This window comes from Capra hircus, chromosome 18, assembly GCF_001704415.2.
Source record: "Capra hircus breed San Clemente chromosome 18, ASM170441v1, whole genome shotgun sequence".
NCBI classification, from domain to species: domain Eukaryota; kingdom Metazoa; phylum Chordata; class Mammalia; order Artiodactyla; family Bovidae; genus Capra; species Capra hircus.
Window position 1 is genome coordinate 6,509,727 of NC_030825.1, and position 26,322 is coordinate 6,536,048.

Here is a 26,322-nt window from a genome sequence, read left to right on the forward strand (position 1 = left end):
AATGAGTCAACTCTTCGCAGGAGGTGGCCAAAGTACTGGAGTTTCAGCTTTAGCATCAGTCCTTCCAGAGAACACCCAGAACTGATCTCCTTTAGAATGGACTGGTTGGACCTCCTTGCATTCACCTTGGATGTGATTAATTCCCTGGCACCCCCAGAGAAACAGTCTTGCTTAAGCATGGCTGCGTTTAGGGTGTTCCTTGATGTCACGATTATGGGTGAATCACTTGAAATGAATCCTTTTCCTCGATAGACAGTATTATGTCACTTTCCACGGAAAGATGAAATCAATACTGTTCCCTGTAATGGAGGTTTGCATTTTTCTAACTTCTTATTTAGGCTGATCTGAGCAAAGATGTTCAAATTTCCATTTATTTAAGCAAGATGGAGTTCTTGCTACGCCGAAGGAATATTTTCAGCTTAGTAATTTACTTAGAAACTGCCTTACTCAATATTTGATGTTAAATTTGAACTAAAACAAAGAGCATCATATGACACGGGTTCTTACATTAACATTTTGTTGGATTGGAAGCAGAATCAACACATTAGTCATCTTAATTCATTTAGGTTGGCTTTCTCCACATTTCTGGAATCCAAAAACAACACATTTGTCAATTTTACACACAAAGAGAGAGGCAGGATGTAGTTAAACATCCAGCTTTGCAATGAAAAGCCGACGTAGTTATAGTAAGTTGAATGACATTCAGGGTGAAACAAACAGCGCCATAAGATCTTGAGGCAAATTGAATACTTTAAAAAAATTTCTTTTATATTTGTTGAAATGAGATTCTCTTTACAGATGCTTTTATAGAATCTCGTAAACTGTCTAAAATTAAGTTTTCAGTGGTTGTTATCCAAATGAGTTCTGAACTTGGCTGTTGTGACTATTTGATATTAACATTTTCTTTCACAGAAACATCTGTGGGTCAAGGTCACCTTCATGTCCTCCCATGCCTTTTCCTTGTTTAGCTTCAGGTCAGCTTAGAATTGAATATTAAAAGTACTCTGTCTATCCCAGAGGTCAGCAAACTGTGGTGCGTGGGCTCAGCTACAGGCCCTCCCTGTCTGTTTTTGTAAATAAAGTTTTATTGGGACACAGAAATACTCGTTAACTTACCATCTCTGGGTGCTTTCACATTTAAACAGGCGAAGGCAGAGGCCACATGGCTTGCAGGGCCGCACACATTTACAAGTGTTTACAGCACCTGGTTTATTCTAGCACATGCTTCTCACTTAAGGAGTCCTCTGATAAAATTTCAGAGTTGTTGAGAAAACAGAGCTCATCCCACCTAAAGAATTGGTATGCTCTTTTTCATGTAATAAAGAAGGCACTTTATTGCCTTTACCAAGGTTGCCAGGGAGCTCAGAACTAACATTTAAATGCTCAAGAAACTAGCCTACTTCAGGTTTCTGGTAGATCAGATTTTTTTTTTTTTCAATATTAAAGATATGGATGCACGTTTTCCCCTTTTTAAAAAAGTCAACTTTTTAAAAGTAAAGTTACATATTAATAAAACTCATATGTTCTAGTTGTATACATGAATGACGTTTGACAACTGTGTGCACCTAGGAAACCACTGCCTCCAACCCAGACCCACATTTAAGCCTCCAGGGGAACCTCCTGCTTCTTTGCCCCAGGTAATTTGTCAGTCTCCTCCCCATTTTTCCCCCCAGGCAACCACTCATTGTCATGTTTTCTCTTTTAAGCTCCTCTTCCTTTATTTTGCCCTTTTTCTTTTCCTGGAAACTGTATTTGCAAGCGTTTCTATTTATTTTGGCTTCACCAAGGGGCAGGTCTTGGTGCCTGACCAGGAATTGAACCCGGGCCCTTTGCAGCGGAAGCGGGGTTCTTAACCACAGGACCCCCAGAGAAGTCCCGGTCTTCACAGGTTTGTGGGTTTTTAAGATGATTTTTTTTTTTAATGTGGGCCATTTTTAAAAGTCTTTATTGAGCTTGTTACAGCCTTCTATTTCATGCTTTAGTGTTTTGGGCCATGAGGCATGGGGGATCTTCATTCCCCTACCGGGGATGGAACTTGCCCTCTCCACATTGGAAGGCAAAGTCTTAGCCAGTGCACTGCCAGGGAAGCCCTGATTTTCACATTGTTTTTAATTTCTGGGTTGTACGTGGGTGTTTATCACGTTGTACTGTAAATACTTCTTGGGAGAAGTTGAGGCAACAGCAGTGAGTGTTTGAATAGCTCAGCTGCTAGAGAAGCTAAGGTTCATTTATTCTGTCTGGTGTCCTGCACAGATGTTTAGATTTCCAGAGGAGAATCTGAGACGTAAATCACAGGGAGAGCGTCTTAGCTGATGTTGTGTTAGTAAGAACCCTGTTGCATTGAAACTTGCTACTTGTCCAGGACTCTGCATGGGTATTTCATCAGATGTTTCTGACAGCCCTGCTAGAACACAGCTTCTCACTGTTGCCCTTCATGGATGAAGACACCGAGGTTGGTAGAAGTCAAGTGTATTAGCTTCCTGAGGCCGCTGTGACAAACTCTGCAGAGTGGGTGGCTCGAACAGCAGTGTGTTGTCTCACATTTTGTGGAGGCAAGGGTCTCCCGTCGCGGTGTTTGCCCGGTTGGTTTCTCCTGCCTTGCTGGTGCTGCCTCCTCGCCATGGCTTCCTCGCCATGTCGTTGTGTGGTCCTCCCTCTGCGTGCCCACATCCCTGTCTCTCTCCTTATGAGGATACAAGTCTTACGGGATCAGGGCCTCACCCTTCTGACTTCTTTTACCTTTGTCACCTCCTTAAAGGTCCCAACTCCTAATGCCACATCAGAGGTTAGAGCTCCACATACGAATTTTTAAGGGGACACAGTCTGGTCCGTGACAACCAGTATGACTCCTGATCTGGTTTTCCTCCAAGAAGTTCTTTGATTACTTGTTCATTTCCAATTGTACGTCTCTCTCAAAATGCTGAAGAAAATCTGGTCCACCTTTGGAGACTCTGAAACGGAACATGCTTGAGGGGCAGCCTGCATGCTTGAGACAAATGAGAAAACCTGAGCTGAGCCTGCTTCTCGGGCTAACTGATCTGGGAGGAAGGTCTCCCCGGGGGTCTTCTGTGGCTTCTCCCCGGCCACGTGGGCCCCACTGCTGAGAGCAGGGAACCCTGGAGGCTGAGCGGAAGCCCTGCGCCAGCCCGAGTCCTCCGTTAGGGGACTCCGAGAGCGCTCCCTCCTCCTTGATCCAAGTTAAGCCTCATCCCTAATCATGCATGTTATGCACGTGGGGCTCCTACGGTAGCCTGCTTGGCCCAGAGGCGGCAGCAGCGTGAGGGCAGCCAGACGCAGACCTGCAGCTGGCCCGCCAGGCCGAACCAGCCCTCCCCACCCCGGGAGGCACTGTGTGCATCAGTGCCCCTCATGCCAAGCACGGTGGTTAGATCACGTGTTCCCTGAGCAAGTCGGTGTGTTTCGCCAGCCCCCCGTCAGGGTGTTCTGAGACAGAATGTTATCAACCGGGAAACAGACAGCTCCTTTTCCCCTTCCCCTCCCAGTGAGTCCGACTTTGTTTAGGAAGGTCTTCTTAGCTAGCTTAAAAAGCTATGGAGAGTTTCTTTTCCAAATTATATGGCCCCTGGGGACCCAGCCACCGTAAAATCACTGCATGTGTTATATTGGAAAGGTAAGCATAAACTTGTAATACTTCCTGTGTCTCGTTCAGACCTTGGCTTGTGAAAGGAAGTGAAGGGTTCTGTGACTTCCTCCCCTCGAAAGCCGATGATGCTGGTACGTCCCACCCAGGACTGCTGGGGACTATCTATTGCAAGAGAGCTCAGCTGAAGCAGAAACTTAATTTTTTTTTCTGTTTTCAAGTTGGATTGAAATGATAATAGCATTTGTGTTTTAGAAAAACCAAGCAATAACAGAACTCACACACACACAGAGCTAAGCCATGATTAGGTCTTATAAAACTTAAAATGATTATATCAGAGGTGTCCCGGGAGAGGGCGTCTGGTTCTGCTGGTGATCAGAGGCCCTTCTTTCCTCAGGGCTGCCCTTCAGGTGGGTGCTTTTGCATTGCACTCAGCTGGGTTCAACGTGCTGTATGTTTCGTCTCCTTGGTGTGGCTTTCATTTCGGTAGTTACTGCTGCTTAACCAGTCTCAGCAGATGTCTGGTTACAGATTTTCTTCCCGTGTAAGAGGGTGTTGTAGGAGCCACCCATTTTAGGACAGGTCGTTGATAGACCTGGAGAGCAGAAGGTGAACAGAACTCTCTTCCTGGGCATCTTGCTTTCATGCCTGAATTCAAGTCATGCTTCTGAGAAGTTGTATCTTAACAAAGTTAAAGGCGGTGGAGAGTGAAAAGTCAGTTTGGGCCCTTTAAAAGTCAGCCTCAGAAAAGTGCTGAATTTCCCCAGCATGGTGTTTTGAGCACCTCCATAAGACTTTGGAAGCATAAAGAATTTAATCTTTTCGAGAGAGGAAGGCATACACCATTTTTTTTTTTTAAAGGTGAGAGCTAAGGTTGATCAGAAATTAAAAAAAGAAATTAGTTACATTGCGACATTGAAGGTGTAGGGTAGAGGAGACTTCATCTCTGGAAGCTCTCACTGGAGACAAGGAGTATTTTTTTCTTTTAAACTGTTCTGTCCTGACCACTTCTTCACAGATGGGAGTTGGCAGATGGGCTGATTGCAGCCACTTTGTTCGTTAAGAAAGTAACAGAAAGGGGTCTGTCTTTGGACAAGTGTGGGTGCAGAACCCAGGCAGCTGCCCTGTTTGCTTCAAATCGTAAAGAACCCTGTCTTGAGCAGAGGACCAGGGTAACAGCGGCCAGTGTCATGAAAGGAAATCCCGGCCCAGCTGTGAAAACAACGAACCGCTCAGTAATATAATACAGGCGTGCTTGCCATACAGAGCTGGGCTCTCTTCTCTTGAAGTGGCTGTAAATTCATCCATCAAAGTAAAAAAGGCCAAACTTCAGGGTAGATCTCTCCACTTGTAACCTCGTAGAAACACTTTGCTTCTTGGTAGATACTGCTATGACTGCGGAATTAGAAGAGTCGACACCATGGGGTGTGTGGTGTATGTGTGATTGAGTGTGGTGTGTGTGTGATTTGTTACAGAAAAAAGGCTTGCCTTCTAATGAACATAAACTTGAACCAAACAGGGTATGTTGGGTTTGGAATTACAGAGCCCAGTGTACTTAGCTGTGTTAGTGGCAGTGAGTGAAAGATGCTTTATCTTGTTGAAGGCCTTTAATACCTAGAGGTCTCCATGTCCAAAAAACTAGACTTGAAAAAAAATTGTTTTTTGAACTGGGAAGCCTTTGTTTTTGCTTCTTCTGTTTTATCCTGTTTTTATTTTTCTTCCTAAGAACCTGGGCCAAGTTTGTAAAAGTGCCACACTTTGTTAAAAAAAAAAAATCAAACATGGCATGCCTTTCTTAAAGGGGGGTGGTCTTTACCTCTGATTTTAATAAGGATGGTCCTTTCAAGTCTGACTCGGAAGGCTTTTAGAAAGTAAAGGAAACATTTGAGCGTGACCTCTAATGGCTTTGGTGTTAAGATGGTCCCTTGCAACACAACTCACTGGTTGAAAGCATAGAGGCGGAGTTAAATGAAGTCTGTCCTTTAACGTTATTGACCTTGGAGAACACGGAGAGAAGGTTTATTTCTGTGGATTAGTTTTCCCTGCCCACAGGCCTATACACAGAGAAGCATTTGTGAAGGCGAAGAATGGTGTTAATTCTGAGCTCTGTGATGAAATATTAAATAAATGAGAGAAGGTAATTTGATAATGCCTCACGGTTTGGGGACAGATTCCATAAAGTAAGTACTTTGATGTAACAAAGTAGCTGACAAGGCCTAAACTCTTTGCCTCAACACGATGACCCGGGAAAGAAATGAGCGTCAGGAGGCTGGTTGATGTGGGAGCCCATGGCATTTCGACGATCTCTGTTGCTTTCAGGACAGCTGCTCATTTAGCTTACATTGTGCCAGTGCTAAAAATGTAAACATACCTCATAATGGCTGCGAAGAATATATATCAAATTCCCTGAGACATGTTTATTTTTCAGCACTTATTTTTATTTGTCCACACCAGGTCTTAGTTGCAGCATCTTCCATCTTCACTGTGGCAGGCAGGATCTTAACTTGCAGCACACGGGATCTAGGTCTCCGACCAGGGATTGAACCTGCGCCCCGTGCTTTGTTAGTGCAGAGCCTTAGCCCCTGGACTACCAGGGACGTCCCTCTGAGTCATATTTAACAGGTGCCATTAGCAGACAGTTGGTTTTTCCTGCCCTCAAGGAGCTCTTAGTTTGTGACCTGAGTCCGTGTGGCAAGTGTGGTGGTCTGAAGGCTCACCTGCCTTGAGCTTAGGCTTCATCCCTTGGGCAACCATCTCAGTTTTCACCCTCCGATCTCATGAGTCCCTTAACCTCTGGGATTGTGGGTTTTCACGAGTAGGCAGTGAGGACAGTGATGCTCCTTAGGGCTTCTGTGAAGTGCACCTTCAGTGAGATGCTGAGTCTTCTTAGGGCTTCTGTGAAGTGCACCTTCAATGGGATGCTGAGTCTCCAAAAGCACCCGGCACAGCACCCAGCATGAAATTGCACCCCCCTCCCGCCCCCCGCCCAGGGCCGGCCTTCCCACACCTTCTCTCTGCAGTCTTCTGAATATCAGGATGCCCAGAAAATGCATCATTTGGAGTAAGAATAGATTTTCCTTTCTCCCTTGTGTTGATTTCTCTTTATCAAAGGTTATGAAGACTTAGAAATGATCCACTAGACACCATTCAGTTTTTTGAGTTTCTTATCCTAACAGGCTCTACACACATGTAAAAAACAGAAGTAGCATAGATGTTAATCATATGGAAAATAAGTCTTCCTCACCTCTGACCAGTAATAGCTCTTTTGCTGAAATAATCAACATTATCACACATCTGAGCATGAACGTTCCCTATTTTGGCTTCAGCCAGTGGGCCCATACATACCTGCTAATCTGTACCTTGGTTTTTTTTTCCTTACTGACAGAACATGGGCACGCTTCCTGGTTTCTCCTCTTCCCTTCGCCCTGTTCTTTGCTGTGCGTGCTGTGTAATTTATTTTGCCTAATTGATGGATATTTAGGTGGATTCCAAGTTGTTGGCTGTTACAAACAAGGCTGGTTAAATATTCCTCTCACATTCTAGCTCATGTGGGCAAGGACATTTATTGGCTGCATTTCTGCTTATGAAATAATTGGGCCAAAAGGCTTGTCCACGAACAGTTGGATATAGTCCAGTCACCCCCAAAGATGTTGAGCCATTCTGTCTTCCTTTCCAAGCCCCCTCCCCTTTCGATCTGTGAGGTTGCTTGTTCGTCCTGCATCCTCACTGACACGGATGCTGTTTGATTTAGCTGTGCTTACAGGACGTGTCTTCGTTGGGCTGCTGAGGACCATGTTAATTGTAATCTCTGGGTGCTTTTCTCACTGTGATTCGTAACACACTGGGATCTGGACTGTTCCTGGCAGGTCAGGTGAGAACTTATTCATCTGGCTCAGTGGCAGCCTCTTGAGGGATCTCGGGCAGTCAGCTGAAATTGATAATACAGCTTTACAAAACACTACTGTGCGTAAACACAGCCTGTTGACGCTTCAGAAAGATGCTCCAAGTGAACCAGCCGTTTCCTGCGTCTCTGCTCTCACTGCTTGAGTCGGCCTTGTTCTTCGGTGAGTGTTTGTATTTAGGACCGCCTGTGAGGAGTGTGGAAGAGTCACCAGTGGTCCTTGTGTGTGGCACTGTAGAACGCACACGTGTAAAAGCAGGGCTCGTGTGACTTGACTGCTTCCGGAGAGATCGCTGTAGTTTTATAATGTCTTAGGAGTTGGAGAGTGTGGTTAGTGTTTAGCGAGCATGAGTTCTAAACTCTCAGGGTTATATGTTCACTGCATTTGTGATCTCAGAGTTGCAGTGACTGTGTATTGAACTTGATGGGAAGTGGCCCGGGAGCGCTAGAGTTCAGCATCCTGGTCAGTGTCGTACCGCCATAGCTTCATTTACAGTTGTCAGATCGGTGAGGACAGTACGGTCCTTGTGCGTTTAGGAGAATGTAGGTGAAACCCACGTCCTTAAAGCTAGTGGTTTCTTAACGTGAACATTGTCCCCAGATTTGAATTGTCCCAAAATCCAAGTCAGGATGAAAGACATGAGGCTTGTTGTTTTGCTCCGTACACGGTGATCGCTCTCCAGGGAGGGAGCTGGCTTGTGCTGGAAGATGCTGTAACTTGTTGATTGGTTCCTCCACATCAGTGTCCTGGTATGTTCTAGAAGAGGAGGGTGGGGGATGGTGTGGAGGAGAGGAATCACCATCTCTGTGGCCTTTTAATTGTGTACCGTTACAAGTAACATTTGTCTCCAGCGCTTCACAATTATAAATTAATAATAACAACCCATTAGAAATTACTGGTGTTGTAAGCCCCAAGCTCCTTTGGGCATCTTAATAAAAATGATAATTAAAACCATAATTTACAGTAAATGGGGACACTGCCCAAGTAAATCCACAATATGGAGAAAATTAAAAAACTCAAACCGGAAGGAAGCTTCATAGCACTGGAGGAGGAAAAGGGCCTTGTCCGTGGCCCGACTTGAGCGGGACCTCTGTCGGTGTCTGTGGGCCTGGCTTCCCAGCCTGGGGCCCACTCTCTTCCCTGGGGGATTTGCGGCTCGCTCTCTTCCCTGGGGGATTTGCGGCGCCATCTCTGTCCCCAGCTTGCCGGCAAGCCTCCCTGGCTGTGGCCCCTGCTCCGTCCCCCCAGCCACAACCCACCGCCCCCCGCGCCCCCCACCCCCGCCGCTCCCCGTGTTCCCTGTCTGGGTATACCGTTTGCCAACCCTGGATCCTGCCTCAGACTTAGATTCAGGCTCTGTACGTTTTTTGCTTCCTGATGGTTTTCTAATTTTCCCCTTGGCTGTCTAGCATAAGAAGGTACCTCATCCCTTCTGACTGGTTACAAGGCTTCAGTATCCTCAAGTAGCCCATCTTTTGCATGACAACCAGAGGCGTCTTTTTTTTTTTTTTTTTAAATTTGACCGTATCAGATTTTTAGTTGAGGCATGTGGGATCTAGCTCCCTGACCAGAAATTGAACTCAGGCCCCCTGCATTGGGAGCACAGAGTCTTAGGCACTGGGCCATCAGGGAGTCTCCAGAGGTATCTTCAATGGATTAGACACTGATAGCAGCAGCATCGGTATAATTCATAGCGCTCCTCTACTCCTAAATTCTCACCAGTCTTTGATCTCGTTTTGCCATACACTCAGTCTTTTTTTTTTTTTTGGCTTGATTGGTTCCTTTTTATGCCCCTTGGTCCCAGTGTAGTTTTGGGTCCAGTGCTCCTGTGACCACTCAGAGACTCTAGGGGATGGCAGGGCAGCTGGGTAAAGGGACCGGCACCACAGACCCAAACCCCTGCGTTGGTGCCGTCGCACCTGCCTGTGCGGAGCCAAGTGCTGCTGCTGGTCTGAAGGCGTCGCCAGCATCCATCTCGCGCTTGACGGAGTGGGGTTTGACCGACCTTAAACAGCATCTCAAGCAGCTCAGGGTGAAGCCGCCTTTGAGATTCAGCAGATCACGCATGAAGATTCTGACTGAGGCAGTTTCGTGGTCAGGCTTGAGCCCCTGTCTCCAGCAGGGCTCTTCCCCGTATGATGTGCATCTGAGCATCCGATGTCTCCTGTGGTCTGGCGGGTGATGCCAGCCTTCTGGGGTGACCATGGGCAACAGGGAGCCTGAACCCCGTGTCTAGCCCACCGTGGCTCCTGGGCCTGCTCGTCACCAGTGGGACCGGGGGCCCAGTGTGGTTTGATTGTGAGCTTTCACAGAGAACCTGGACATCTGCCATCGGATATGTTGATATAGAATCTCCCTGATTTTTTAATGCCAGCAAGTGATTCATATTAGGAAGGAAGGGAGCATAGAAGGATGGAAGAGAGTGCAGGACAGAGAAACAGGGACAAAGGGAGGCAAAATGTGGGCCAGAGGAAGCAAGTCTGGGGGCTTGATTTACTCCACTGTCACCAGTTTGAACCTTGATTCTAGACAAGGAAACCTCATGTAAGATAAGCAGGCATTTCATATCTTTGAAGTGTGTTTTCCCTTTAATGTTCATATGCAAAGCTTGAAACCTAGGTCAGGGGGATATGAAACCCCCGCGGCGACTTGATTTTCGCAATTGGATCAGACATAACAAGTGCTAGAAAACCAATGCTGCCCGTTGCTTTAAAATGTCTTCTGTTAGTTTCTTGATATTATTAGCTTTAAATATTCCTCTGGACACACTCTTGCCACCTCCACGCAGTTAAGCTGGTTCAATTTAAACATTGTCATAAAGTTAATTTTTTATAAGATGAATCAGGTTATTAAATTTAGTAAACCATTGCCTTCATTATTTCCCACAAACTTTGGCCCTGTGCAGAAGTAGCGTAGCACTACTGCATTTAGCTAATTAAACTGGTCATCAGCTTTGGTATTACCGGAGTGAGGGATGCTATTCTCATGGGCTTTTCTTGGACTTGAGCAGTAGGTAGCATTATTAAACTTTTTTTAAAATTTATTTTATAAAACTCCACACGCAAGAGAGATGGTTTGCCATAAAAGTGTTATTGTCCTTCCTGTTAAACCACCGTCTTTTGAAATATCCCTGCTTTGTTTTTGCTCCCAAGGCAGTTGCACAGGATAAGAAGCTGGAATTGTCCGCTGCCGCTCTTAAAAGTCGGCTTGCGGTGTGTGACGCACGGCTTAGATAAAGGAAAATAGATGGAAGAGTAATTTCACACGACGCAGGGGCAGGGGGTCCAACCAGGACTGCAGTCAGGAGTTGTCTGAGGGAGAGACGGTGCAGGCTGGTATCCACAGCCTGTTGCTGCCTCAGCATCAGATGTGCTGTTTTTGGTAATAAAAAGTCATCTGCCATTGTTTATTTTGTCACCTCGAGATGGCATGTTTGGGAAAATAAATTTTGATAGAATAAGGGCATGCTTCTCCCCCCGCTAATCCTGTACCCCCCCACCCACCCTCCTGATTTCTAGATAGTGTCATTCAAAACTGCCATGATTGGTATTTTTGCAGGATTTCAGTATTTATTTGTGGTCTGAAAGGAAGTTTGAGGGCCATCCGTGTTTTCACAACTTGGGTTGTTTTCAAACAGTCCAGAATGTAGCCTGTTAGTCAGCCTGTAAGGACATTTGTCTCTTTGGCAGGTATTTATTGAACCAGACACAGAGATGGAAAAGGCACTGATTCTAAGGAATTTGCACTTATCCTGGTAAACTAGATAAATAAAGTCCTAGGACCTGCTTGGCCCTGCATTGTTTTGATGCTTCCTCAATCCATTAAAAAAAATAAGTTTGCTGTGGCATGTGAACTCTTGGGCCCCATCCACTGGGAGCTTGCAGTATTAGCCACAGAGTTCCCATGCTACATCTAAACCACGGCATAGCCAAATAAATAAATAAACACATCAGTTAGTTAATTTTGCTAATGGGTGATGAGGCATTGCCTCCACTATCTTCCCCCACTCCCCATGTAATTTTTTTTATGTTGTTTAATCGATAAGTTGTATCTGACTGTTTGTGACCCCATGAGCTGTAACCCACCAGTCTCCTCCGTCCATGGGATATCCCAGGTAAAGATACTGGAGTGGGTTGCCATTTCTTTCTCCAGGGGATCTTCCTGACCCAGGGATTGAACTTGTGTCTCCTGCATTGGCAGGCAGATTCTTTACTGGTGAGCCACCAGGGACGCCAACTTTTTTTATACTCTTGGGTGAAAAAGTGATGTGGAATATTTCTTTGGATTGCTCTGACCTGGAGACTTCATAGGGACACAGAGTCCATCCTTTCCAGTAAGATGTGGGTGTGAAAGCTCCTGCGGCTGCAAGCGCAGGCCTCCCTGCGGCCGCCAGCGTGGCACTGACCCGAGGGGCACGGCGCGTTGGTCAAGTCGACCATCCCACACTCGGGCCCGTGCAGCTCTGCAGTGGCGGGGCTGCGCTCCCTGGTGTCCCTCATGATCTGGGCACCTTTTACTCACTGGTGACAGGGGGTGAAATTGGTGTCGTGGATCCAAATGAGTGAATTTCAGGTTATTGTTTCTTGCCTCAAAGGTACGGGTTTGAGCACCTTTTAGTACATGCGCCATAGAGGAGGCAAGCAGACTGAGATGTATAATATCTCAGATTTGAAAATTTTTTGTGTGTATTTTGACCTCAGATTCAGGTATAGGAGGTTGTCCTTTAGTTCAGCTCAGTCGTGTCCAACTCTTTTTGACCCCATGAACCACAGCACGCCAGGCTTCCCTGTCCATCACCAACTCCCGGAGTCTACCCAAACTCATGTGCATTGAGTCAGTGATGCCATCCAGCCATCTCATCCTCTGTTGTCCCCTTCCCCTCCTGCCCTCAATCTTTCCCAGCATCAGGGTCTTTTCAGTGAGTCAGCTCTTCGCATCAGGAGATTCAGCTTCAACATCAGTCCTTCCAGTGAACACCCAGGACTGATATAATGATAAATGACTATATTTTGGGCTATAGAGCTTGGCATAAACGGAGGTCAAGTGTGTTCTTAAGCCAGTACTTAGACAAATGTTGTGGGAGATCTTGTGGCTAATTTCTTTCTTTCTTTTAAATGTTTACTTATTTACTTGACTGTGCTGGGTCTTAGTAGCGGCACGTGGGATCTAGTTCCTTGACCAGTACTGAGCTCAGGCCCCCTGCCTTGGGAGCATGGAGCCTTAGCCAGTGGACCACCAGGGAAGTCTCTAGCTAACTTCTCAAAGTTCTAGCTGGTGTTGAAGCTAGTTAACTCATGGGTTGCTGTTGGGAGCAGCTCAGAGTTTCCAGTCATGGTGGCTGTGCTCTATCTGCTGCTGCTGCTGAGTCGCTTCAGTCGTGTCCGACTCTGTGCGACGCCATAGACGGCAGCCCCCCAGGCTCCCCCGTCCCTGGGATTCTCCAGGCAAGAACCCTGGAGTGGGTTGCCATTTCCTTCTCCAGTGCATGAAAGTGAAAAGTGAAAGTGAAGTCGCTCAGTCGTGTCTGACTCTTGGCGACCCCATGGACTGCAGCCCACCAGGCTCCTCCGTCCATGGGATTTTCCAGGCAAGAGTACTGGAGTGGGGTGCCATCGCCTTCTCCAGCTATATTTCCTAGTTCATACAAATCAGAGAGAAAGCTCCAGACTTCCTGCTGAAGTGGATTTTGGAAAGGATTGGCCGTTAACATTTGTTTTCCCACTGACTATGGTTAGCATTAGACTCCTAGTGTGCGTTTACTGTTCACTCCCTGTTTTATTAAGAAAAGATGACTGAGTTTCTGATGGGTTAAAGGCATAGCCTGATGTCTGATAGCTTATAAATAGCTAGAGCTGGGTCAACACAGATGTGTTGACTCCTGAGTCTGAGTTTTCCACTGTGCTGTGCTGGCTTCCATTGAGAGTTTATATAAATAGTCTGGCCTCCATGAAGACTAGATCTTGCGGAAGTGGTTTGAGTGAACTAGCCATGCTTGCCTTTTTCACGTGGCAGTCTCAGTAAAATAACGATGCTCTGATTGTTCATATATATGAACATTATCTTGGACACACTAATCTGTGATCATCTGACGTGGCTTTGGCTGAATTACGTTGCTGCCTTCTCCAGTAGAATTGATTTCTTTGTCGCGGCATATTCTGTGTGATTTTCCACACAGTGTGGTATTTTACGCGTTAGAATAGTGGGTGATAGTCAAGCTCTGAAATTAAATTCCTCCCCTCCCTTCCTTTCTCTTTCGTGTCAGCCGCATATAAGAGTTCTAGGTGCTCCACATCCTTGCCAACATTTGGTGTGGTCATTGCTTATTTTTTAATTTCTAAAAATTTTAGCCATTGTAGCAGTAAATATCATCTACTGCTACTGAGGTGTAGCGTTATCATCTCATTGTATCTTTAATTTGCATTTCCCTAAGGACCAATGCAGCCGCCTTCCCTGGTGGCTCAGAGGTTAAAGCGTCTGCCTGTAATGCAGGAGACCTGGGTTCGATCCCTGGGTCAGGAAGATCCTCTGTAGAAGGAAATGGCAACCCACCCCAGTATTCTTGCCTGGAGAATCCCACAGATGGAGGACCCTGGTCGGCTACAGTCCATGGGGTCGCAAAGAGTCGGACATGACTGAGCGACTTAAGTTTCAACTTTCAAGGACCAATGAGTTCAAACCTCATAAAATAGTTGAGTTTTCTCTATTACTTGGAAGAGCTTATGTAAGATTGGCATTTTTATTTTCATAAATGTTTGGTAGACTTTATTGTTCAAGGCAAATGGATCCAGAGTTTTCAGAGGAATTTTCTTTAAAAACATCCAGATTTTTTTCAGTTGTCCTTGCAGCAGTTTTTAAGTTGTGTCTTTCTGGGAACTTGTGTTTTTCATGTGTGTATTGAATCTGTTGGTGTAAGGTTGCTAATTGTGTCTTTTGAAGGTCGTTTTGGGGTTTGTAGAGTCTGACTGCTGTCCTTTGTTCACCCTTGATGTCTGCCACCTGTGTGCTCGCTTGTTCACTCAGGTGTCTACGCTAGTGTGTGTGCTGCCTCTGTCTGTCTGTCTGTCTGTCTCTCTGGCCCTTTGTCAGCTTTATTCGCTTTTTGCCCAAGGCAATGACTTTTGGATTCTTTGTTCCTCTATATTTTATGCTTGTTGTATTTTTATTACCTTCCTTCTACTTTCTTTAGGTAATCAGCTGCTTTAAAATTTCCTCTAACTTAATAGATGCCTAATAGAACTCATATTTTCTTCCAATATGTATTTATGGTTATAGATTGTCCTTTTTCCAAGGCTTTAGCTATGTTCTATAAGTTTTGATATGTAGGAGTTTTATAATCATTTAAAGTATTTTCTGATTTCCATTGTAAATTTCTGAGTCATAATTTTTTGTTTAGAAGTGTGTTGCTTAGTTTCCAGTTGGGAATTTTCTAGGATCTTTTATTGATTTCTAAGTTTATTCTGCTATTGTCAAAGGGCATCTTTTACAGTTTTAATGTTTGTTTGAAATTTGAGACTGTTGCCCTGCACATGTTCAGTTTTGGTAAATATCCTTGAAGTAGTTGAGTATGCGTTTGGCTGTTGTGTTTAGTGTTTAATATTTTCACTGTTTATCAGTGATTTAATATTTTCTGGTTTATCCGTTAAAGTCAGAAGTCTTCTATTAGTTCCTGTTTATTGACTTATTTTTATGTTACTGATATGTTAAAATCTTTCACTCTGATTGTGAATTTGTGTATGTATTTCTCCTCTTAATTCTGTCAACTGTTGACATATGTGTGTATGTATATAAATTTAGAATTGTCACATACTCCTCATAGATTAGAACTTAAAATTATGAAGTGTTCAGGTTTTTCTCTTATACTTATTTTGGTTCATCTTTACACGGTATGTCTTTTTCCATTCTTTTAATATTTTATCCTTATGTTTAAGGATATAAAACAAAACATATGCACTTTTGTAAGGAGTGTATTGTGTGTATATATATGTTTTATTCAGTCTGACGGTCTTTGTGTTATGATTGCAGTTTTTAGTTCACTTTACTGGGGTTACAGATATATTTGGGGTTAAATATATTACTTTATTATTGGCTTTCTATGTAACTTTTTTATATTCCATTTTTCTCCTCTTCCTTGTTTTTTTCTTTTTAAAAATTATTCTACTTGCCCTTCCCTTAACTGGTTAAGTTTGTATTGTTTTCCTAGTATTTCAGTGGTAATTGTAGAGACAGCATCCTGTATTTTTGACTTACTGAGGTTCTTATATAGATTAGCACTTTCTGGGCAGTGCAGGGGTCTTAGAATGCTTGAATCTCAAGTACTTACCTCCTGGGTTACGTGTCATTATTGTCAGTATAGTAATGCTCACTGGGTATGTTAAATTTACGAACTGTTACTATTATCATGTAGAGTTTTTCATCTGTTTACCCTTTATATTACTCTGCCATTTTCTGCAATCCTGACTTCATCTAGGGTCCTTTCCCTCCTATCTGAAGAGCATCCTTTAGTATTTCCTCTGTTGTAGACATGCTGAGGATGTATTCGCTCAGCTTTTGTTTGTTTAAAAATCTTGTTTCTGTTTATTTTTGAAGAGTATTTTCATTGGGTAGAGAAGCACCAGATGCTGGCTCGCCTCCCTTGGCCTTAGCCCCCCCCCCCCGATTCTCAATCACACCGTTCCTCTGATGCCCTCAAAGTGGGTGTGTGTGCGTGTGTCTGTGTGAGCGTGTGTGCTGTTTTGTCCAGCTTTCTGATTGTTCTCAGCGCATGTGTGGGTCTAGGAAACCGAGCTGCCGTTGCTGGAAGCAGAGGTGCTGGAAACATTTAAAGTGGTCCAGAGCTCACTGTCGGGACTTATTAGCAGATGCTTGCTTTACTTTCCAGGTTTGTTCTCTCTGGTTAGACTCTAGACTCCTGAGCACAGTGACCACGTCTCAGTCTTTGTATATCCTTGCTCTTTGTATTCAGCACAGGACCTGGTTGTTGTCAAGCAGTGGTTCAAAGGCTGGCTGTGCCGCCAGCTCTGCTAAGGCTTGGCCTTCACCTTTGAAATTGCTCTGTTTCTGGGGCAGGTTTTTTCAGCCTCAACATTGTAGACATTTGAGCCAGGTGATTCTTTGCTGTGGGGCTGTCCTGGGCCATATTGGATATTCTGTAGCATGCCTGGCCTTTACAGGCTGGGTACCAGTAGTATACCCCGCTTCCTGCCCCACAGTAAAGTCAGTAGACATTTGCTGACTACTGAAAATGTCTCAAGATATTTGCAGATTTCTTCTAGGGGGCACGTCCTGGCTGGCTGAGAACCACTAGAGTAACGCGTAAGGTGCTTAGCAAAGGCCATTCAGCGTCATGGCTTGGTGCTTTTGCACTCGTGTTTTCTAATGCGGACTTTCCTTTAAACCACAGGGTTTGAAACTGCCAAATCTTTCGCCCTCCATGGCGCACACGTGATCCTGGCCTGCAGGAACATGGCGCGAGCCAGTGAAGCTGTGTCCCGCATTCTAGGAGAATGGGTAAGCGAGCGCTCACATTTTTCTTTTTAATTGTCGAATACACATGCCGGGATAAACACTTGAAGGATTTAGTACAGTTCATAAAGTTTATTGCTCTTGGAATAATGTTTTCTTTGTGGTGAAAGTCACACTCTCTCTGTGTATTTATGAATGGAAGGACAGGCAAGCCGTTCATAGTCCGTTTATAGTTCTCTGTCAATGTCATCTGCTTGATTAGTCAGAGGTTCGAGCACGTTTACTCATTTAGCTCGTTTATTGAGAAAAACAGAATGTGGCTGACGCCCTTGAGTGTGACTAAGAGGTTGTATGTGGTTTTTAGAATGGCAAGGAGCAGACTTCAGCCCATTTCAGTTTTTGCTCTTAGCTTTCCTCCGTGCGCATGTGGGTGTTGATGTGCCCGTGTGCACAAACATATATTGAGGGCCGTCAGTGCTCTTGGGATTAAGGATATAGCATCAAATAAAGCAAAATACCTGCCCTCATCAGCTTCTGGGTAGGAGAAACAGACCATAAAGGGATAATTAAAGTTTAACGTGATGTCAGGTTGTTATAAATGCAGTGGAGGCCAGTGAAGCAGAGTGAGGGGTCAGGAGTGGACAGCGTGGACTATTTCAGCTTGGGTGGTCAGCAGAGACCCCTCTAAAGCTGTGACATTTGATCCAGGCCCTGATGAAACAGCGAAGTAAGCCGTGCAAACGTCAGGGGCAATACTTTGCATGCACGTGCAGAGGGGGTGGAAATGTGCCTGGGGGATTGTAGGCTCAGTGGGGATGCTCCTGTGCCTGGAGCCCAGTAGGGGGTGAGGTGGCTGCAGGGAGGGGCTCAGAGTCTCTGTGAAGTGAGAGGGTTTGAGCCAGAGTGACACAACTGTTGAGTGAGTTTTTTTTCTTTTTTAACACGATCACCGGGCTTTGAAGTGACATACAGACCTCATTCATTCACGAGCCTGTGAAGTGCCCCGCTGTCGTAGGTACTGGGTGTCTAGCGTTAAGGGAAAATAGGTGTTGCCACTGTCTCTCTAGAGCTTTCAGCTGAGGGTGGAAGACAGATCAAGCCAAAGAAACATAAACATCAGTGTAAACTTGAAATGAGGCAAAGTGGTATTCCAAAATGGTGAACAACGCCTGAGAAGCAGGGGGCATTTGGAGTCCCCGAGAAAGAGGTGGCTGAGCTGAGGTCTCAGGAGGATCCAGAGGAATTGGGAAGAAGGGTCAACCTGGGCTGAGGGGGTGGTCTGTATGGTGGCTCTGGGGCGAGGGAGACAGGTGGCTGGAGCCAGGTGTGGAGGGGGCTGGATAGTCCTTGCCAAGACTGTCTTCATCCTCTGAACACCATGGAAGATTTCTTGCCATCCGAAGAAATAGACCATGGTCTGTTAAAGAGAACGTCCGGCCTTCTGGGCTGAGAAGTTATGAAAGTCAAGAAAAGGGAGATTTATTTCTGCTTTTTCAAGCAGGATTTCAAACTTAGTATATTTCAAATGAACCCTTGTCTTAATCTCACTGGATTCATTATTTTGAGTTAAATTAAAAAACAGGGCCCATTTTTCCCCCCAGTTATCTTAGCATCTGTCTAACTCCAGAGTTAGAAAAATGTATTAACCGCTACTACGACTGAGCGACTGAGCTGAACTGCGGTGGTATAGAGTAATCTTTAGAGATGTATAGAGAATGAGTGTTCATACGTGCGTATGGTTTGAATCTTCATGAAGTATATATGGTGAAAAGTGAGAGTCCTGTGCGCTCTTCCCTCGGGGGTAGATAGCATTAGCGGATCCCTGTGTGTTCTTCCAGAAAAGGCTGTGTGTGCTAGCCAGCACCCCTGCGTGCTGCTCTGCACTTCGGTTCTTTTCTTTCCCTCTTGCTGCTAGAGGGAGTCCTTTGTCTCGGGGCACAGGGCTGCCTCGTTGCCCTTACCTGTGTGTGGCCCTCCGTCACGTGCTGACGCTGTCATTTTCTTGTTTTGGTCTTCCGAGTGATGCTCTTGTGAAGTTCAGTCCCTCACATTTCCATCCACAGTTGGCGCTCAGCTCTGCCGCAGTGGACCATTCTTCTTTTTTTAGATTTACTTATTTTTAATTGAAGGAGAACTGCTTTACAGCGTTGTGTTGGTTTCTGCCGAACGTCAGCATGAATCAGCCATGGGTAAACGGATGTCCTGTCCCACCCGCCTCCCGCCCCGCCCCTCCCCCCGCTAGGTTGTTGCAGAGCCCTGGGTTGAGCTCCCTGAGTGGCACAGTGGACTGGCCGTCTGTCCTGCATGTGGTAGTGTGTCCACGCTGCTCTTTCTGTATTCCGATGCGTTTAAGTACCACATCGTCTTTATCCAGTCCTCTGTTGATGGACATGTAGGTTTCTTCCACGTCTTGGCTGTTATAAATAGTGCTGCACTGAACACTGGGGTGCATGTAGCTTTTCGAGTTGCTGTTTTCTCTGCATATATGCCCTGAAGTGGGATTGCTGGGCTTAAGTACTCAGTTAAAACGTTAGTTAGCTGCTGCTGCTAGTATTAATAATAAAATAATTTCTTATTCATACATGAAAGTACAAGGGGATGTACTTTTCTTAGCCTCTCCAAGTGGCTGAAAGAGGAGCTGTAGGGAGTGTGTTCATCAGCATGACTCCAGTGGAGTCGCAGTGAATTTTTCCTGTCTCCATATGTCTGGACTCCTACGTTTTAATAGATGCGTATTTAGTTTGTTGATGAGTATTTTCCAGTGGAGCTCATATTAGCACTCAACTGTCATTTGAAAAGCCATCTTAATTATTGATGTGATTGCTTTTTCTTTTGTATTTACAGAGAAACACACTTTGCATATATTTAGGAAAGATTGTTAAGGGATCAGTCATCAGGAACAGCACGCAGTGGTTTATATTAGAACGGTTATTGAGAAAGCAGGGAGACGAGAGCTCAGAGAAAAGATTTATTAGTTGGAGGTAATGGAATGTGCACGTGTCGGGGAGAGCGTGCGTGCTCGGCTGGGTGTTGCCACGCAGTTTGATGCTGGGGGGACTGAAGTGTCGTAATTATTCTAGTTGTCCATAGAGTTGATACTCGGTCTGTTTATCTAGTTGGAGTGAAGTCGGATGGAAAGCTGACAGTGTTATGTCATACTGCAGCCTCATCGATAAGCATCGGAAGATAGTGATTCACTATCTTTGTCAGATATGGAACGCTTGGTGCCAGCCTACGTGTTAGACAGTTTGCTGTGCTTTTAATGGATGCTGACAGCCTGTTTTCATGACGTGGGAGTAAGGAATGAGGGGGGCAGGATGCCATCTAAAACATTGCTCGAACTTCTAAGAGCCACTGGAGCAGTCTAGCTCCTTCTAGACTCTCTCTCATCCACTCAGTGACTTCATGATCCTGTGTGCTTTAGTGTTTGTGGGCATTTCCCCCACTCTCCTGTGATAGAAGAAGCTTAAATCCGATCATTTGCCGTTACAGACAGAAGGCCTTGGGTGTGATGCCTTCTTTCATGTGTGTATGTTGAGGGGAGGCATGTGGGATGGGTAATCTACAAGCTTGATGTCTGTCTAGTCAGGCAACCTGGCTTGGAAAAACTGATCATTACTCAGTGCATCACAGAGTGTAAGTCTCTTCCCCGTTGTTGTGAGTGACCTCTAGCTAAACAGAAATATAAACACTCTTAATCTTTTTAATAGTTATGGACTGTCGGGAAAAGTTCATCCGACATCAGCCACTAGATTTGTTCCTCATTTCTGTGCTTTAAAAACTGTTTTTATGTATAGGATTGAATTTTCAATAAATTTAAGTATGGTGTAAACAAGTCTGTACACCAGCAAGAACTATATAAACCATTTGCTTTAATCAGTGTGTGCCTAGTCGCTCAGTTGTGTCTGACTTTAGCAGACACACACACACAGGCAGAAAGGTTCTACCTTGGGACATTTTTGTTTACAAAATGTCATCTCCTTATCATTACCTGCAGGTGGGATTGGGTAGTCATAGCTGTCTCTGTACTTGGCGCTCTGCTTATTGGCACTTAGCAGTGAAATATTTGTGTATGTGTGAAACCCATCCTGCAGATGAGGCTTTAGCGGCTGGAAGAAGGGGGAGGACTTTGCTCAAGCTCACACAGCTGGGAGCTACATGGTAGACCCAAGGTGTGAAACCATGTCTCCCGACCCCAAAGCCCATCTCATTACCCAGTCCAGAATGACTGGTGCGTGTTGTGGCGGAGGACAGGCCTCTTTTGTGGGCTTGATTTCTCTGTCCATGATGTAAGGGTCCCTGTGGTTCTCCAGCAAAGAGAGCCTTACTGGTGGTGTTTTGAAACCCAGTTGCTGAGCCTCCCCTCCCCAGGGAAGCTCTTCTCAGACTTGTATTTCAAGTGGTACACAGTGTATTTACTGTTGAACTTCAGCTGCCTCTTTGCCCTTCCCTGTCACAGGCTCAGGAAAGATTCTTTATCAGATAATAAATTATTCATCCCTCTCATAGACATAATCGGTTGCTAAAATATTCTGAGTTTCCTCTGTCTCCAGAATGCCTAAAACTTGTGATTGGTTCTTCTCCTCCTCCTAAGTTTTTCCGTTTCGTGTCTCATTCTGAAATTTTTGCATTGACTTATTAATCTTGCCTGTTATTCATTGTCTTTGATCACCATCTCCTTGTCTGCATTTACATGTGTTGGTTTTTTCACTCAGTCTTGAACTGAATATTTCAAACTTTACATCCATTGTAACCTTTGCATAACAAGGGCTATGATTTACTGCTGAGTTTTAGAGTGCAAAGTCAAGCCGTAGACGGAGAGCTCCAAACCACCGCTCCCAACCATGTGGAGCTCAGTGCAGGTGCATCCTTTCATCAATACGGGCCCCCTGAGTTCTTGTTAAACAGTTTCAACTTAGTGGGGAGAGATGGATTTCACCTTCAGATGATGTTCAGCCAGTGGTCGACAAGTCTTGTTTCTGGCCGCTAGGCATTTAGGCTCCATCACTTAAGAGGAAAAAAGTACGTGTGAGACTGAGTTTCATGTTTATTATGGAGCATCTACAGAGAGTCTCAGACATAGCTGTTGTTAGATGAAACAGAGGAGACACAGCCCTTGAGCCAGTGAAACCTTCCATGCACGGCCAACCAGAGATACAGCTGTACACGAGGCAGCGTCTCAGGGTGGGGTGGCTCACGCTACCAAAGGTTAAGGTTTATTGTGAGCATACATTTAAAATCGACTGAGCTTTAAGTTACAGGGAGGCAGCCCAGAGGAGTGGAGGCAGCCCCAGCTGCTCTGGAGTCATCCAGACCTGGGAACCAGTCCTGATTCGGACGTGAGTTTGCCGCGTCTCCCTGGGCGCATTTGGTTATGCCCTTGAACATTTGGTTATGCCCTTGGTTTATTTACTTGTGGAAGGGGAATGGTCCTGGTAATGGTTCATTATGCCACTCTTGCACAGAACCCAGCACGTAGTAAAGACTCAGAAGGAAAAAAAAAAAAGGTAGTTTCTGGAGAGGCTGGCTTGCTCAATACAGATCCCTAAAGTAGGCACACTCTCAGAAATCTTGTTGGAAGATGTGTTTCCTCTTATATCTTTAAAAAAAAAAAAATTGATTAGAGCCCTCGGGAGGAGCCTGGCCTCCCTGCTTCTTCCCGTCAGAGTGTCAGGTCACACTGAGATGAGCTGAGGTGAGGCGAGGGCTCCGTGCTTCTCCGGGGGCCAGGAGGGGCGTGGGGAAGTGACTGGCCGTGTTGCTGGCGCCCACGCCCTGGTCGTGGGCAAATACCCACGCCCTGGTGTGGCGCTGGCTGTGTTCCTCGGGAGCTCAGCTGGGACCAAGCCCCTGCCCCTTAGTCAGCTGGGGACGCAGATGTGCCTGGAGTTTGAAGACTTTAGAACTAAGTGGCTGCGGTAGTTTTAAAATCTGTCCACACATTCCTTCTTCTTCTTTTTTTAGTGTTATTTTAATGTTTATTTTCATTTTCTTATGGCTGCGTGGGGTCTGTGTTGCTGCGTGCAGGCCGTCTCTGGTTGCATCGAGCGCGGGCTTCTTGTCGTGCCGGCTTCTCTTGCTGTGGAACACCAGCTCCAGGGCGCGTGGGCTAGGTAGCTGTGACTCACGGGCTTAGTTGCTCTGCGGCATGTCGGATCTTCCTGGACCAGGGATTGAACCGGCGTCCTTTGCATTGGCAGGTGGATTCTTAACCACTAGGCTACCAGGGAAGTCCCTACACATTCTTGGATGCCCCTTCCCTTCGGAAATGGTTCCTAATTCTCCTCCCCGCCAGTGCGGGCTGGACATAGCGATGCACTGTTCAGGGATACAGTATGGCAGAAGTGATGGAGTGTGACTCACAGGAAGGATCGTGAAAAGCTGGGGGCTTCCTCCTGCCTGGCGTCCTGGATTGCTCAGTATGGGGGAAGCCAGCTGCTGTGCTGTGGGGCTGCTCGGGCATCCCTGTGGAGAGCCCCTGGGGTAAGGAACTGAGCCCCATGTGACAGGCCTCCCGAGGGAGCCCTCTTGGCCTCCTCTGCCCCCGTCAAGCCTGCAGACCACTGTGGCTGACAGGTCGATGGCAACCGCACCAGAGATCTCGAGTCAGAACCGTCTCTTCCTGACCTAGAGAATCTCGGTGAGACAGCAAATGCTTACTGCCTTAAACCTCTACACCTTGGGAAACGTGTTACATAGTGGTGGGTAACAAATAAGGGGTCCTGGCCTCAGGGGAATAGGATCTTAGAAACTGGACAGTGGGTGCAAAGGACAAGACGTGGGTACTCGCCCAGAGATGGCCTCTGAGTGCAGGCAGCCTTACGTTCGTAGGGGGATGTCAGCTGTCTCAGTTGCCGTGTCCCACCTCCTCCCACCGTGGAGACCACTTGCACAGCTTCTCTGAACAGAGCTCCCCTGCATTTGGCTTAAATGCTTACGGGGGTGGTTAGGCTTCTCGCTGAAAAGGCAGCCCATCCTGTTTCTATGCATCTTGTAATTAGACAGTTCTCCCAAAGACTGAAGGCAGAATCTTTCCTGTCTTTTTCCCACCAGCCTTCTCATCGCACCCTACCAAGCACTCACATCTCTCAAATTCCATAAGTAATAAATCCAAAGTTATTGATGACACCAGGTTACTGAAAGTTGGCTGAGGGGCTGGCCCCTCTCATTTCTTTGCATCCTGTGGCCCTTTTTTTTTTTTTAAATTGGAGTTTGGGATTCATGTGGTAAGGCTCAGCAGCTGGGGGGAACCCGTCTGCTCTAGTGCCCTTCAGCGGGTACCAGGTGCAGAGCCCGGACCCACTGGGCCTTCCTTGGAGTTAACGCATCACCGTGAGCCAAGCGCAGAGTCTCCTTTTAAGTGACTGTAGAACATCGTCCGCATCTACCTGGCGGTTCTCAGGTTCTGATTGTTCCAGCCACGCTGTGATCTGTACAGTGGGTAGCCGGGAGAAACTTCAGTGCACCTCTGTACTGGCGTTGCTGTTGTTTTCTGCGAGGGACTAATTAACTTTGATTATTGCACTAATATTATGGCGCTTTGACAACCCTTCAGATTTATGACTCCGGGAAAATAAACAGATGAAATGCAGGTGCTGGAGCAGAAAGAATAAGTTATTACTGAACTTTAATTACCTGGAATGTTTTAGCCAGGAGAGAATTAGTTGATGAATTACAGGATGTTGAAATCTACATCAAATTGTGAGCAACATGCAGACAAAAATGAAAGGGGCGGCTGGGAGGGTGCTGTTCTTACGGGAGGAGAGGAGAGGGCACATCTGATAGTGATCTGAGTAGTGCTTCGTCGATTAGTCCCTGTTTCCAGTGGAGCAGGGTTTTACACAGTGCTGTTCAGAGCCCGGCCCCTGACCCCACTGTCAGCATCACCTGAGAACCTGTTAGAAATGGAGATTCCTGGGCTCCCCCTGCCCGAGACCTTCTGGGTCAGAGTCTCTGGAGGTGGAGCCCAGCAGTGTGTGTTTCACAGCCCCTCCAGGAGGCTGTGATGGAGATTCCTGGGCTCCCCCTGCCCGAGACCTTCTGGGTCAGAGTCTCTGGAGGTGGAGCCCAGCAGTGTGTGTTTCACAGCCCTTCCAGGAGGCTGCGATGGAGATTCCTGGGCTCCCCCTGCCCGAGACCTTCTGGGTCAGAGTCTCTGGAGGTGGAGCCCAGCAGTGTGTGTTTCACAGCCCTTCCAGGAGGCTGCGATGGAGATTCCTGGGCTCCCCCTGCCCGAGACCTTCTGGGTCAGAGTCTCTGGAGGTGGAGCCCAGCAGTGTGTGTTTCACAGCCCCTCCAGGAGGCTGCGATGCATTGCTCTGCAGTTCTCATGCTGTGTGCCTTTTTGTTTTGTTTTGTTTTTGTTTTTTTAAATAAAAGCCCTGGCTGGATTTTTACCTCTTTTTACAAAAATCAGGTGGTGTTCTTACAACCTCATTCACCAGCTAACCTGGAGATTCTTAGACTGTTTAAAAACCTGTACAGCTGCTTATTAAACATCTGTTTGTACTATAAGTAGTGGGTGCTCTAGGGCAGTTTAGTATACAGTACGTCCCCTACATACACACCTTCCCCAGTTTGTGCAAAGTTTTGAAAGTTGTGAACTTCCAAAGCGGCCGTGTGTGTTCGTGTGTCCAGTCCCGCAGTTAGTTCGTGTGTCTGACGTGCAGCGTCAAGTGCGTGCATCCTCGTTTAATTCTCCCTGTAGTGATTCCTGCTCTGAGAGCCTTGACCAGATCGGTGTGGGGGAAGGTTCCTGCTGCTTAGAAACTGTGAACATAGAGAAAAGCACGTTCCCTTATGTGCAGCCCTCTCTGAGGAGTAGGGTGACAGTGTATTGTTCAAACCAGAAAATGCTGAGAGCCGTAGGGTCATGCTGATCGTCCCAGGAGGAGAGGCAGAGGCCGGGAGAGCAGTGGGAACCTCCGAGCAGCCCTGTCAACTGCAGTTACCCAGCCATCCACCCCGGCCGGGCTCCATATGGCACAGGTGCAGTCTGCTTCTGATTAGCCCTGCACTGGCCTTCGTCCCTGCAGCTCTGGGCCCTCTCCTGGCCTTACCTTTTAAGAACTTGCTGTTTTCATTCCCATAGAAGCCTGACCAGCCTCCAGCCCAAGACTGTCTCCATTCCTTGGACAGTTGCAAAGCTAACTGTGACTCCAGATCTTTCGTTGTCAAAGTTGCAGAGATTCTTTTCCTATTTCTTGCCTCTCCGAGTCTTCGCTGGGGCTCGTGGGCGCTTCGTTGTGGCCTGTGGGCTTTGCTTGTTGCAGAGCATAGCCTCCAGGGCACACAGGCTCTAGAGCACCCGGGCTCAGTGCTGTGTGATGGGACAGGGACCGTTTTTTAAGTCTTTAC

General features: G+C 46.3%; 1 protein-coding gene across 2 annotated transcripts in view; it reads left to right on the plus strand.

Annotated features, from left to right (window-relative positions):
- Nucleotides 1-26,322, plus strand: part of WWOX (WW domain containing oxidoreductase) — a 919,972-nt gene that overhangs the window by 36,871 nt on the left and 856,779 nt on the right. For both annotated transcript variants that reach the window (XM_018061743.1, XM_018061744.1), the window contains exon 5: nucleotides 16,904-17,010. In XM_018061743.1, coding sequence (XP_017917232.1) covers nucleotides 16,904-17,010 — 107 coding nt within the window. The remainder of the gene's footprint in view (nucleotides 1-16,903; nucleotides 17,011-26,322) is intronic.